The 14,263-nt window shown below is 41.2% G+C and overlaps 1 protein-coding gene across 2 annotated transcripts; it reads right to left on the bottom strand.

Moving 5' to 3' along the window:
- Positions 1 to 3,656: 3,656 nt before the first annotated feature.
- Positions 3,657 to 13,245, bottom strand: TLR7 (toll like receptor 7). 2 transcript variants are annotated; one of them, XM_058848994.1, is made up of 4 exons: positions 12,840 to 13,245; positions 12,218 to 12,264; positions 10,833 to 10,961; positions 3,657 to 8,276 (listed from the first exon to the last, which is right to left on the bottom strand). In XM_058848994.1, exons 1-4 carry the CDS (start codon positions 12,871 to 12,873, stop codon positions 5,136 to 5,138), a joined length of 3,351 nt encoding a protein of 1,116 aa, XP_058704977.1. In that variant the 5' UTR covers positions 12,874 to 13,245; the 3' UTR covers positions 3,657 to 5,135. The 2 variants fall into 2 exon arrangements, with proteins under 2 accessions (XP_058704977.1, XP_058704986.1); XM_058849003.1 differs by lacking the exons at positions 10,833 to 10,961; positions 12,840 to 13,245 and having other exon boundaries at positions 12,218 to 12,263.
- Positions 13,246 to 14,263: the final 1,018 nt, after the last annotated feature.

Genomic DNA, 14,263 nt, shown 5'->3' on the forward strand with positions numbered 1-14,263 from the left:
TCCAAAGCCCTGCCATTTACAGTGGTGCAAGCTTTCCTTCCCAGCCCTGTGACCTTCCTCCCTGGCAGGAGCCGGAGCCAGATTTTCCCTTTGCTTTCACACCACTATTCTCTGAACTGTACCCCTGCAAGCCTCAGTGGGACAGGGGGTCTCTTCAGAGCTGAGGGGCAGTGGCAAATGCCTCATTCTTGCCTTCCTTGAAAAGTCACTCTAGAAGTGAAGTGTTGATACGTGTCACTGCCAATGGTACATCCTGCTTCAACCCCTGCTCATGGAGTTATTTAATGCCAATTCATGAGGCAAGCGGCCATCACCTGTCACCGAGTGGATCACATCTTCATTACCCTTCACCTCATTTTCAGGCCCTGAAGGTTCTGTGAACCTAGAAGAAAACCCAGACAAAGAATTTTTTTCTCCTCCCTCCCATCCTCGAGGTCCTTGGGCACCAGGTGACTGCTCCTCTCTTTACTGTCCCTACCCTTCTGGCCTACCAGGCCCCCATGGAAGGGGGAGGTGAATTGCAGCAGCCCCCTGTCTAGAGATCCAACCAGTTATGAGGCATAAGAGGGGACTTGAACCAGAGCTGCTGCTGGACAGTGAAACCCATCAACCTCCAGCGAGCAGGGATGCCTCCACCATTGTTCTCATCCTCTGAGGATGGAGTGACTCTTCTATATGTTTTGAGAGTCTAATTATAATTGTTATTGACAGAGCAAAGCATGGACTAAGATTTGACTTGATCTGCACAGGGTTCAAGTCACTAGGCATCAAAAATTAAGTTAGGATTTAGTGATTGGAAATGATAAGTTAAAATTTATTATAAATTCTGTATTACGCTACTTACAGCTTGTACTATGTTAATTTGTTTTGTAGAAATCCTCTGGCATTTTAATAATAATCAGTTATGTGCTAGACTAATCATAATAGCCTATCAAAAATGTTTTGATTGTAACTACAATATAGCACCATCATAATTCTGCCAAAAATGAGCTCTTCCTTTAGTATCAGATGAAAGCCATCCACTATGGATCCTGCTAATTAGAGCAGATATCTATGTGCAGGCACGGGGGCACAACACCTAATCTAAGCAGGGAATTCAGCAAGTCTCTATGATTTGCCTATTCTGTACAATTTCTTTTATTTGTTGCCTTCTTTTACATTTTCTTACAAGTATAGCTCTACACAGGCCTGGAAAAGACAAACATGAGTATCCACAATCACACGCCATTCATCACTCACAACAACCATATTGGGTCTGGCTGGGATGGGGCCTGTTTTCTCCACAGCAGCCCTGTAGTACCCTGGAATAGACTGGTGACAAAGCAATGTGAAATGCACACCAGCATTATGCCTGTTGGGGAACTTGCAGAGCCTCAAGGCCTTCTCACACTGGTGAGCAGGCTGTGAGTGAGCCAGAGTCTGGGAGGGGGCACAGCCACAATGACGGAGCCCAGATGACTAAAGGCATAACTCATGCCATTAAGGTTCCATGCCCAGCAATAAAACTGGGGAGGAGAGGTGGAAGGAGGTGGATTTAGCTAAAGCAGCCATCTCTCAGAGGCTAGCTGTGCACTGGTCTGCTGCCAGGAGGTGGTGAGTGATCACTTTCTCATCAATTTGCCTTTTTCTCTTTTTCTTAACTTATTAGCCTGGCTTTTCTTTACCCAAGAGCTTCACCTCTACCCAAGAGCTCGGAAGCTGCTCTCCCAATCCTCCACCCAGCCCCGATGGGTGCAGCCTTGGCTGCCAGACAGGGGCAGCCGCCACTCAGCACAGGAGAGACCAGCACTGACAACAGAGCCTGACAAACTGAGAGAGGGACTTGTACAGTGAAAACACTCAGGTTTCACTCCCCACAGTCCACTGCCTCAGAAAAAGGCTCTGAGTGTTTGACTTTTAAAACCTCTAGGAGTCTATGACAAGAGCTGCCAGCAAAGCTGCAAACATCAAATACTCTTACCAAGAAAGCCAGAAATGTGTACTTGCACTAGGGCATTGGAATGCTTAAAAAAGAAGGTTTACAGACAAATATCAGCTAAAAGAATGCTGCTGAGAGAGGAATGTTTCCCACCAGGCTGAACTGTCAGACCTTCAGAGCAGAATCCAGGCATGCACCAGGGAGCATAGAGAATTAAACACACCAAACACCTCACCATTGTCTGTTCCCATGGCTTTAAATTCTCTCAGAATGGATGCAGTTTTCACAGAGCTGTTGGAAGTCACCTGTAACTCCTCATAAGCATTTTGGGTGCACAAAATGCAGCACATAGAGTAAGATTAGTTCTGCAGTTTCCCTTCTGCTCTTCCCCCATCTCATCCTGTTACATGCAGTTGAGTGGGTTTGCTTCCAACAATCTGAGAAATACAAACTTCAACTTCTCATGAGATGCAGCTCAGACTCCCAAGGAAGTTTAATGTTGTGTCCCTTCTGTCAGACCATAATAAAAAAGAGAAAGATGATCTTATTATGATGTTTAACAGTCTGATGTGATTAACAGTTCATCCTTATATTCAGGAAAGCTGGAGGATGATATAAGAACAAGGTTTGCATGAGAGTCAGTGCCTACATTCTTCTCTATTTGACTGATGCAGGCCACAGTCTACAAAAAAAGAGTTTCAAAAGAATAGAAGCATAAGCAACCTCTTGGCACAAGTAATTTTGAAGCTTTATTTACAGTACTTGTGCACAAGGAAGACAAATAATTCAGCACTTTGAATCAAAGGTCTGATATATAAAGCAACTGAACTGATACAGTGCATGAAATGTATTGTATGCCTTTTGTGTAGTGCTGAGGTGCAGACTGTGGTATAATTATGTGGCCCCAGACCTCAGGGTTATTAACAACTTAAGTACAAAGTAATGTGGGTTAAATGATCTTACATTTAAGAAATTTTCTTTACCAAACAATACTGTTGATTCATTTTGTTCTTGTGTTATAACACAGTTATAGACTCTTCCGAAAGGATAGGTAGGACAGGCAAGTCAGGGGGTGGCTCTTTATATGAGGGAGGGGTTGATGATGACATGGTTAAGAGTCTCTGAGAAGGATAAAGATGTTGTGGGAGTATACTATCAACCACCCATCTGGGACCATGACACTAAGGAATTCTTCCATAAAAAAATAAGGAATATCTCTAGGTCAGCTGTCTTTGTCCTTATGGGTGATCTTAACTTCCTAGACCTCAATTAGCAACACCATACAATGGACACAAGCAGTCCCAAAGCATGTTGGAGATGATTTGTTGGTGGGGATATTAAGGGAACTGACTAGGAAACATGTCCACCTAGATTTGTTGTTTGGAAACAGAGAGGGATTCATGGGCAAAGTGGTGATTGGTGACTATCTCAGTCACAATGCGCACAAAGTAGTTGAACTTCAAATCATTGGTTAAGAATACCATAAGAAACCATAGCATCATATAATAATTAAGGTTGAAAAGACTTTAAGATCATCAAGCCTAATTATCAACCTAACACCATGATCATGTTTACCATTAAAACATATCCTCAGGTGCCATATCCACATGTTTTTTTAACAGTTCCAGGGATGGTGACTTCACCACTTCCCTGGGCAGTCTGTTACAATGCTTGACAACTCTTTAAATGAAATTTTTTTCCCTAATATCTAATGTAAATCTCCTCTGGTGCAACTCCAGTCCATTTCCTTTCATCCTGTCACTTTCTACATGGGAGAAAAGACTGACTCCCACTGAGTATAGCCTCCTTTCAGGTGGTGGTAGAGTGATAAGGTCTCCCTGAGCCACCTTTTCTCCTGGCTAAACAGTGCTGTGGAGAATTACGTAAAAGGCTTTACTAAACTCTGATAGACAACATCCGCAGCCTTTCCCTCATCCAATAAGCAGGTCATTTTGTCACAGAAGGAGACCAGGCTGGTCAAGGAAGATCTCCTTTTCATAAACCCATGCCAGCTAGACCTTATACCCTGGTTGTCCTGTACTTCTTGCATGATGGCATTCAAGATGATTGGCTCCATGACCTTCATTGGCACTGATGTCAGGCTGACACGCCTTTAGTTCCCCAGATCCTCCTTCCAATGTTAAAATAAAATCATAAAACATCCACTCTTCTATACAGGAGAATATTTCTCCTGCTTCTGTTGTAAATCAATAACACCACTATGATAATTTGGAGGATAAAAAATCCTTCTTGTCTATAATATTATATGAACATTAGTTTTCCTGTTTGTGTTCTTGTCTGTCTGCATGCCTACTAAACTAAATCAAAAAGGGGACTATTTAAAGAAAGAACCAGACAGAAAAGGTAGGCAAGGAACTACCAGAGGCAGCTGAGATCACATAATCATAGAATGGTTTGAATTGGAAGGATCTGGAAGCTAGCTAGTTCTTTGTATCTTTTAACAGATTTTCTCCATCTGCCTTGTGCCCCTCCCTCTGCCCATCTGCTGTCCTGCTCCCTCTCCTTGCACCCATGCAGCAGTCCATGCACAAGGAGTTATTCTTTATCTTATAACTCTTTTCCACCTACAGCCTACAAGCTTTTCTGAATTCACATCTCACCTTCCTATTTCAGTCCACACAAATTCTTCCAAGTCTCTTCAGATTTGTGAGCTTTTTGACTGTGCAACAAAGGGAGAGTTCCTGTACCAGACCCAAGCCCCTGACACCAGTCACAGAATTTGCTCTCCCCAGTTTCCCCACGCAGACAAAAGTGGAAGACTCAGAAGCTGTAAGCCTAAGATAAAAAAATCTTTGATTTTCCCAACTCCTAAGATCAAAGAATGAGCTTTTATAAAGCTATTTCCAGACACAAATGTGCAAGCGATTTCTTTTCTTGATTTTCATAAATACAGCAAATAGAGAAACTATACATTTTAACTAAAATCCCATTTATTCCAGCAGTGTCTGAAGTGCAACTTTGGGCATGGTGCAACCACTCCTTCACTCTGTATACTTGAGCACGTTGACCAAGTGTCTAATCCACACTTGCCCCAACCACAGGAGATGCTGGAGGCATATAGTGAACTAAAAGCTGGAAGTGGTGATTTTCTGCAACAATGACTTCCAGGGGGTAGTGCATTGTTTCTTGCTGTGCACTAAAAAGTGTCAAGCAAGGTGCATGTGCATCATGACAATATTTAAGGGAAAGAGTAGAACTAAACAGTTTCTTGAAGAAGCTTGTTGTAAGCCAGAGAATTGCTCGTAGCTATGGCATTTTTCAGGCACTGCCAGAAGTAGGGCTGAGACTGAGGATTAGTTGGCCATTCCAGGACTGAACTTCTGCACAGCCTCTTCCTCAGACGGACATAGCGGGACTTCTGCAAAACCTTCTCAAGAAATATCAAGATAATGACATCCATTTTTTCATCTAGAAGGCGCTGATGAGCCATATAAAATGTTGTCTTGAAGCGGCCACTTTTAATATACCTGTTGGTCAGCACAAATATGGTCTTTTTGCTCAGCTGAATGCTCTGGGAAAGGTTGTCAAAGACCGGCTGTCCTGGGAGCCAGTCCCTTCCTTCCAGGCATAAATTGAACTGCCTGGCTTTTTGGTTTTCCAGCCTTTCAATCAGTTCTTGCAGCACCCACTCGTTCACAGCTGGATCTTCACTGTCATAGGCAATAAAGGCATCGTAGCAAGCGGCTGGTGACGACAAGCGCTGATAGCCCTTCAGCTTGGCAGCGCAGTAATGGTAGCTGTACCACACATCCCAGAAGTAGAGATGGCTCATCACAGTGAACACCGCCAAGCCCAGGACGGCTGAAGCTGACAGAGCGTACAGGATCAAATAGGACGTGTCCAGCTCACAGGTGTACAGGTCCAGGAAAACCACGCTCCTTCCCTTATGTGCCCCTGGGCCAGCACAGGTGACGTCTGTGGCCAGAAGAGGAATGGTCACCTGCGTCCGGTTGATCCACCACACAAACCACACAGCCTCACAGTTACACTTAAAAGGGTTGCCGTGCAAAAGCAGCATCTTCAGGTTGTTAATGACATTTTCAGGGAAGCTAGATCTCTTAATTATTTCAATCTTGTTTGAGCTGAGGTCCAAGTATCTCAGTTGAAAAGCACCCCGGAGAAAATGTTTGGTTATCACGTGAATGCGATTGTTTCGCAGGATCAGTTCCTGCAGCGATGAAGTGCAATTGGACAGTTCTCGAGGAACATTAGTCAGAAGGTTATTGCTCAGGTCCAGAGTTACGAGGTTCTTCAGAGAGGGGAGGTTTCCCCAAATGAAACTCTTCAGCTGATTATTCGTTAAGTTGAGGACCTTGAGACTAGGAGGCATTTTTTCAAAAACACTATGAGGCAAAAAACTGAGTGAGTTGAAGGAAATATCCAGTTCTTCCAGGCTGGTCAGATTCTTGAAGAATGACAAGTATCTATCATTGCCATCCTTCCAAAGAACATCTAAGTGATTTCCTCTGAATTCTAAAATTCGAAGAGATTGACTTTCCATTCCTGTATCAATAGTGGTGGAAATATCATTGCCATTCATCATCAGCTTCCTCAAATGGGGTAGGTTTTTCATAAAACTTAGCACGTGAGTAACACCTTCTGCCAGAAAGTAATAGTTGTTATTGCTCAGATCTAGAATTTCTAAATATTTTAGTTCTTTGAAAGCAGTTTGGTATAACAAATCAACTCTGTTGTTAGAAAAATCCAGATATTTCAATCCAGACAAGTAAAAGAATTCACTTCCATTCAAAGTTTGACTTATTGCATTACCTGACAAGTTAAGACATTTCAGGGAGCTAAGCCCCTGAAAGTCTGAGGGGTTAACAAAAAATACATTGTTTCTGCTTAAATCCAATGTTTTTCCATAGTTAAGGCAATCTTCCTTAACTAAAGACTGGTAAGAAGAATCCTCTTTGTCTTTGGAACGGCAACTTCGCCCATACACATCATATCTAAAATAATGCATCTCTTGTTGTACTTGTCTGTTGTATTGGTCGACTGAAATGGCAGGATTAGAGCAAAATCCATAGAGGTTGCTTTCCCCTGAAGAAGGAGAAATTTTATTCACTGAGAGATCAATGAACTTAAGAGCTGGGAATTCATCAAACACAGTTAGGTTTGCAATTTTTATAAAATTAGTCCCAAGATCCAACATGGTTAGATTCCTAAGACTGAGCAGTGGATATAGATCTTGTGCCCTCAGCTCTCTAAAGACATAACCCTTGAGCCTCAGGATTTCCAGGTTAGAGAGGGTAGAAAATGTCTCAGAAAGTTCCAAGAAGGGAGAATACATCTTCAGTTCAAAATTAAAGGACAGATCAAGCTGCACAAGGCTGGGGATAAATGTCAAAAACTGAGCATCTCCAATCTCCCTCATGAGGAAATTTCGGGAGAGGTCAAGTTCTTTGAGATTCCTGAAGTTTTTAAACCAGCTGCTGGGTATGCTCTGTAGAGAGTTACTGTGAAGCCGCAAAATTCTTAATTTTTCCAAAGAATCAAAAGCATTTGAATGTATCTGAATTGAGCTCTTGGGACAGGGAATGCAGGGATATGGGGCATTATAGCAACGTGGACAATTGCCACTTAGGTCGAGAATTTCTAGGTTGGGAAGACCACTTAAATCCTTCTCTTGAATCTCTTGAATCATGTTGTTGTAAATATACAATTCCTTTAAAGTAGATGACAAATTGGGAGGAATTTGTGTTAAGTTGTTGGACTTCAGGGATAGTACTGTTAACTTTTTCAGCCCCAGAAAGGCTGTTTTCTCAATTTCAAATGAAACATTGCATGGATTACGGTAGTAACAATTCTGTCCAAGATACAACACCTCTATGTTCCCTAGCTCCGAGAAGCTGGCTTTTTGGATAGAAAAGATACTGTTTGCTTCCAGACTCAGCAGGCTTAAAGCAGCAGGAAGACCTCGGGGTACTTCTGCCAGCTGGTTTGCATCCAGATACAATGCTTTCAATCTTGTCAAGGCAGCAAAACTACCATTCTCAATTTTCAATGGGCTGGTGCACACATGATTTTTGGGCCCCAGTTTGACAGGCACACAGTTGCATCTGAAGTCAATCTCCTCGAGGTTTTCAAGATGATTGAAGGATGTTGGGTAGATACGAGGAATATGATTAATACTCAGAGTGAGGTTGGTAGCATTTCCAGGGATCCCTCTGGGGACTTCTGTAAGGCGCCGGTCAGTGCAGTCCACTGTCACAGCACCTTCTGAAGATTTAACATCACAGGGTAAAGTTTTGGGAAACCAAGCCCCAGACAGCAGCATTGGGAATATGAAGAGCAAGATAAATGGCAATGCATTTGACATCTTTGCACAAGGTACCTAAAATCAAGGAAATGTGGATGTATTAGTTTAATGCAATGAAAGTATTTCATCTGTACACTGGTATAAAGGACAACTATACAGCTAAATTCTGGTTCTTGTCTCACACTGAGCAGGAATATATGTTCAAGTAGGATTATAAGTTTCAGGAATGCATATATACTTTTTTTCCCTTGAATACTTTTTTATTTTTATTATCACCAAGAATTCTAGTGGTATTTTAAATACCACTTTCTAAAAAATGAATTAATAATATGTCCTGAAAAAGTGACCAGGGGAGATGAAAGTCTGTTTCTCTGTGAACGTTCTTTTTTTACGGGAAAAGAAGAGCTATTAAACATCCTGCAGATTGCCATTGCATAATAGCGTAGATGAGCACAGTTACTTTTTCAAAGTGTATGCAGGATGGATAAAATCTATATTTGTTTAAAAGCTTCTGTAAACTTTCAAAACTTCACTAACAGGTGACTGAGTTCCTAATTAAAATTTAACATTATCATAAGTATTCTTCCTCCAGTAATTGTCAGAATGGATATACAGTTGACCTAAACCAGTCAATGTTTTTATTTCCATAAAGTTAATTACCAGTTTGCATTTTCACTGCCCAATAAGGGAAGAGGGACAAGAAAACCATGTATCAGTGTGAGGTGGGAACATGAAAATCAAAGACAGGTTTAAAATTGGGCATGTTCCATAAAAGATTAATAATGAGACTACATAACCAAAGCCAAAATCCCACAGGCATGTTGAGAAGCTTCCAAAACACTCTCCCTGTCTGTCAAGTCTTTGTGGTCTTTCCAACTTCATAGATTTGTGTGTATTATGGGAAGAGTTTTTAATCTTTCACAACTTACTAGTTACTTCCTCAGCAGCAGTCAGTGCCAAGGAAACCCTGCTTGGCAGGCTTCCAGCCTTGGCTTTTGTGGCACAGGCAGAGGGGCCCTGACCATCTTGCTGCCTTGCCTAGCATTGTAACTGCTTGTGTCTGGTGCTGGCAAAGAGTTTTAAGGACAAGACACCCCACAAAAACCAAGTCTCATTTCTCCCTTGAAAATTCAGTGGTGGAGGCTTGCATGGCACATAGAGGGCTCTTAAACAATGAGGATTGGTTATGTGTGGCATAATATTGATTTAATGTCAAAACCCAGTTAAGCAGGTGAAAATCAGATAATTAGGTAAAATGTTCAAGATACATGGAAATGTTTTTATCTCTTTAGCTGGTACACAGGAACATACAGAGACCTGCCAACAGTCTGTGTGAACCCTGTGGAGTGCTGTCAAAGCTGTGCCTTGTGGGTGACACAGACTTGGAGGTGAAGTGAGGCTTTCTGTTGCATGTCTTGTTTACTTTGAGCACTGTGTCCCTTGTACAACTTTGTGTTTCTGGTTTACCATACAGAACTACACTGAATTTAACCTCTGCATCTGTGTATCTGGAAGAGTGCTCTAGTGACCTGCAGGGCAGCAAATGTAAGGGAAGACGGATCAGGTCTCACAGGACTGCACTTCTGCTATCTTCACATCCAAATGGCATCACTTTGGTAATTCCTTCAGTCATCTTTGGAATTACAGAGCCTCAGTATAGAAGGAAATATGTAAAAGTCCACTGCAGACCTTGAATTCAGTGCAACCTGATACAGTGACACAATGCTACAGTGCTACCACAACTTCCTTGCCCATTCCCTGGAAGTGCTAGGGTGCTTCTTTTCCGCAGATCCTCTGGGAGAAGGCAAGGTAGCTAAATACCACAGCTGGTTGCCATGGCTGTCATTCATGCAGTTATTCAGGGAAGGCTCATATGGACTAACCAGGCCATGCCTGTGTATTCGTATTTCATTATCTCCAACTTCTGTGTTTTCATTTGCTAGGTATCAAATTAACCATCATTTGGCTTATTGGAATCCACTTTGGAAAGTCACCCAGACAGATCACTGGGTAAGAGAGTTCACCAGCATTTTCAGTTCAGTACAAATGCTGTACACTTTACAGCATTTAAGTTTTCTGATTTCCTGATGTAGAAAAGCACTTTGATAAAAATTATTAATGATCAGAGTAAGTGGGGAATGAATTTGAAAATACAAAAGGCATTAATTTTGTCCTAGCACCCAAGCATTTCAGTAGAACCCTTTCTTCTCCAGTAATGTGGTCAGGGATGTGGGAAGGAGAAAGAAGGGCTCTGCCATTGATATTAAATTACATGGAAAATTGAAGGTCTTTGATAGAGTGACAAAAGACAGTGCCAAAGAAAACTCTGGATATAGTCTTGAAAAAATTTTACCTTCCTTCATTCTTTCCCAGGTGACACAGCATATTATACATGTAAAGGACGTTAGGGGACTAATGGAAAACCAAAGAGCACCTGTGCTACCAAATGGCCTGTGATGTCCCAGCTGCTGCCTGCCTCATTTCTTGCATTAGCAGACTGATGGACCCCAGGGCTAGTCTGGTTGCCCAAGGCAAGTGCCCACGGAGCACAGCAGAGACTTGGTAGGGAAACCATAGAGACTCCCTGCACCACAAGACATGTCACTCCACCATCACATGGGCGCATTTTACCTTTATTTGTTGACACACACCGTAGCAAACAATGACGTGCTGGCTGTCACCAGCTGGGGACATGGAATCTGCAGTCACTGAAGCAAATACTGACAACTGATGCACATCAAAGTCTAGCAGCCTTTCTACCTTTAAATGAAGGAAAGTTAATTAGGTTTTCAAGCTTTAAAAATTTGATAAACCAAATTAAAACACTGCTGAAGCACTAGACCAGAGCATGGGCAAGGTGTGATTGCAGTCAAGACTGAAGACACCAACTTTCTACATGAACTCATACTCAATCACTGCATGTAGGCCCTTAATTTAAGGTGCTTAACCAAGTTCCTCAATTTACTGTCATCAACCTCAGCAGCACTGAAATTCAAGATAGAGTGGGACACAGGAGGGACAGAGACAGAGACAGAGAGAGACAGAGAGAGAGAGGGTCCTCTTGGCAGGAGCTCCTCAGTTCAAAGATTGAGGGAGATCTGCCTGAGTACACACCAAGCAGAGATTAATGCTGCACATTTAGGTGACTGAAACTAGGTGCCGTGAATCTGGGTTTTGAAAGTCTTCATGAATATGTTTGTAGGTTTCTTAAGAAAAGACTCTTGAGTCTTTTACAATGCTCAGGTTTTGAACCATCACATATTTCAGTATTTTTAGGAACCTAAGTGTTTGTTGCAGAGCCAGCCTAGCTACTACTATCTTTGTGCTTCGTTTCTTTGTATGCTCTTCCTTTTCCTGATAATCTTTTAAATGCATTAGCTATTTGAACTGTAAAGACTTACATTCTGGTGCTGTATCTGGCTGTTTGCATGTGTAAAACCTTGCATCCATTACAGTACCAGAACAAACAAAAAGACTTCTAAATAAGACCAAAAAGCAATGCTGTCTTGTGCAATGTCCTTGCAAATGGAGGCTTGCTTAAAAAGTACAGCTGGAGTATGTGAGCTGTTTTTTTCTCTGTGGTCTATGCTTGGCTTCATAAGAAGTTCAAAAAGAACTAAACTTCAGAGTTCAACTGGCACATGCACCAACCCCCAATGATTTAGGATGTTCTTCAAATATTCAGCAGCAGTACAGCTATATGTTTCTGAAGGAAGGTTTTCTGTAGAGGTTCCACATGTATTTTAGGTTGTGACAGGAGGAAAGGAAAAATAAACACCTAAGAACTTAGAGCATTTAGATAAGACATTCATTACTTGTTCTGTAGCACTGCTGTACAATAAGTATTAATGCAAATTAATACTTTCCTTCCTAGTCATGATGCACTTCAGTTTCTAACCATAACATTAAACTGGCCCATTAGAAAACAGAAAAGCAGAATATGTTCTTGAAAGTCTTCCAAAACAGTTCCAGACAAAGATATCTAAGAGCAATTTTTAAATTAAAGTTTAACATACCATTTTCTGTGTGCTTCCGGGTCTGGCAGATTTGATGCTGGAAGAGACTGTAAAACAGAGCAGAAGAAAACAGCATCAAAGCCTTTGTGCCCAGTGGTTCAGCTGAGGTGCAGAGGAGAGTATGACATAACTCACGACAACAGCAGAAATCACTATCACTACTTTTCACCTCAATTGCAACTTGAGAAAGAAATGAATGTGAAACAACTGCTGCAAGCTTCCTCAAATATCTGTGCTTAAAACAAAAGCACCTCATCTGCTGCTCCACCCCCACAGAAATAACAGAGTACTCTTATTTTTGCCCCTTTTAAACAAGTTCTTATGTTGCTCATACATCCATGTGCTGATATTCTCGTATGCTGCAATTTGCTCTCTTCTGTGCTACTTTTGAACACAGTTTTCATTACAAAGTGTGTTTTACCTAGACACAGTGCCATAAAAAACCGTAATATCTACTCAAAAAAGGTTAGTATCCAAGCCATGGGGAATTTCTAAGGACAACTGTGAAATATTTGGCCACAAACTTTAAGATTAATCAGCAAGGAGAAAAATGTGTTACATAAGTGTAAGTCAGTCACTTCAGACTAAACTAAGATTTGCAGAAGCTCAAGTTCCTCCTTACCTGCCCCACCCCCTCTTTTTAGTGTAAGCTGCATGAAAAGAGAGACAGAAGTTGGTTATTGATGCTAACAATAGTTCTGTTTTGGAAGTTTAGTTGTTCTTATAATTATTATTATTTGGCATTCACTCCTGAAGCAAATGGCTTCAAAAACTGGGGCAGTTCAAAGTCGAATACTCTATGGAATAGTCTATTAAGTGAATAGGACTTTGGGGAAGGGAAACAAACCCAATGATAATGAAAAAAGATAGTGGCAAGGGCACAGGAAATGGCATACAGCAAGGTCAAAACTGTGTGGGACAGTGTAGAAGGACCAAAGCTTAAAATTACATGGATAGACTTAAGCTGATGACAATCCAGCATTTCACAGAAAATGGTGTCTTTCAGACGTTTTAATACTTAGAAGCCTCCATGCTCACCAGAACAAGCTGGTTCAATTTTTAGAATGTTTATTAGGTGGCGTTTGTGGGGGTCTTCCATGCCTTCCTTCACATATTTTTCTTCACATTTGAAATTGTGATTTATAATTTCTCTGCTTATGCTGAAGCTGAGAAATTTATTTCAGGTGAAAGAAACCTGAAGAATGAGCAGGGAAAGAATTTGTAATCATGCTTTCAAATTGCCCGTGTTTAGTGTCTGAGTCATAGAGGTATAAACAGGGAAGGTGTACAGCATCATTGCCGTTTCAATCAAGGCCTAGAAAAGGGCTTATTAATTCCCAAATGGTTTAATTCAGGACTATATTTCTCACCTTTGTGTCTGAATACTAGAAGTACTGCAATGGAGGATGATTCTTCTGCTCTTTACTGATAACTGGATTTTGATTTTCAAAATACACATATTTTCATTGGGTGCTACACCATAACTAATGCAGAAATCTCACTAAAATCCTGCTGTGTATTGAAAGGCCATTCAAGAAATTTCTCGTAGGAGGAAAACCTCCACTCTACACTAGCAAACATGCTACACAAGCTATTCTGCTCTGGATATTTCACTCTGTATGTCAGAACAAAGGGAAGTTAGCTTCCTTTCATTTATAATTATTGACTCTATAGCAAAGATAAGGTGCTTAACTAATTATGAAAGAAGAGAATTTGACACAAGCTGGACTGTGTATGTTGATTTCTTCAAGTACCCAGCCATGTCCCTGATATGTAACACCAGAACCCGAGGTGCTTTAATGTCTACTCGTATTGGTTGCAAGTGGGTTTTCTAAATCAGTGTCACCCAAACCTGTGATTTTTTTTCAAGTGCACAGTGTCCTTGGAGATCTTCCTTGCAGTCTAAACCTACAAACTTCAGCTATCTAGATATCTATATATCTAGATATCTATATCTATATATGATATCTATATATGATATATATATGATATATATATATGATATCTATATATCTAGACAGACACTCAGCATTCTATTTTGGAATA

Source organism: Poecile atricapillus, chromosome 1 (genome assembly GCF_030490865.1).
Source record: "Poecile atricapillus isolate bPoeAtr1 chromosome 1, bPoeAtr1.hap1, whole genome shotgun sequence".
Taxonomy (NCBI): Eukaryota; Metazoa; Chordata; class Aves; order Passeriformes; family Paridae; genus Poecile; species Poecile atricapillus.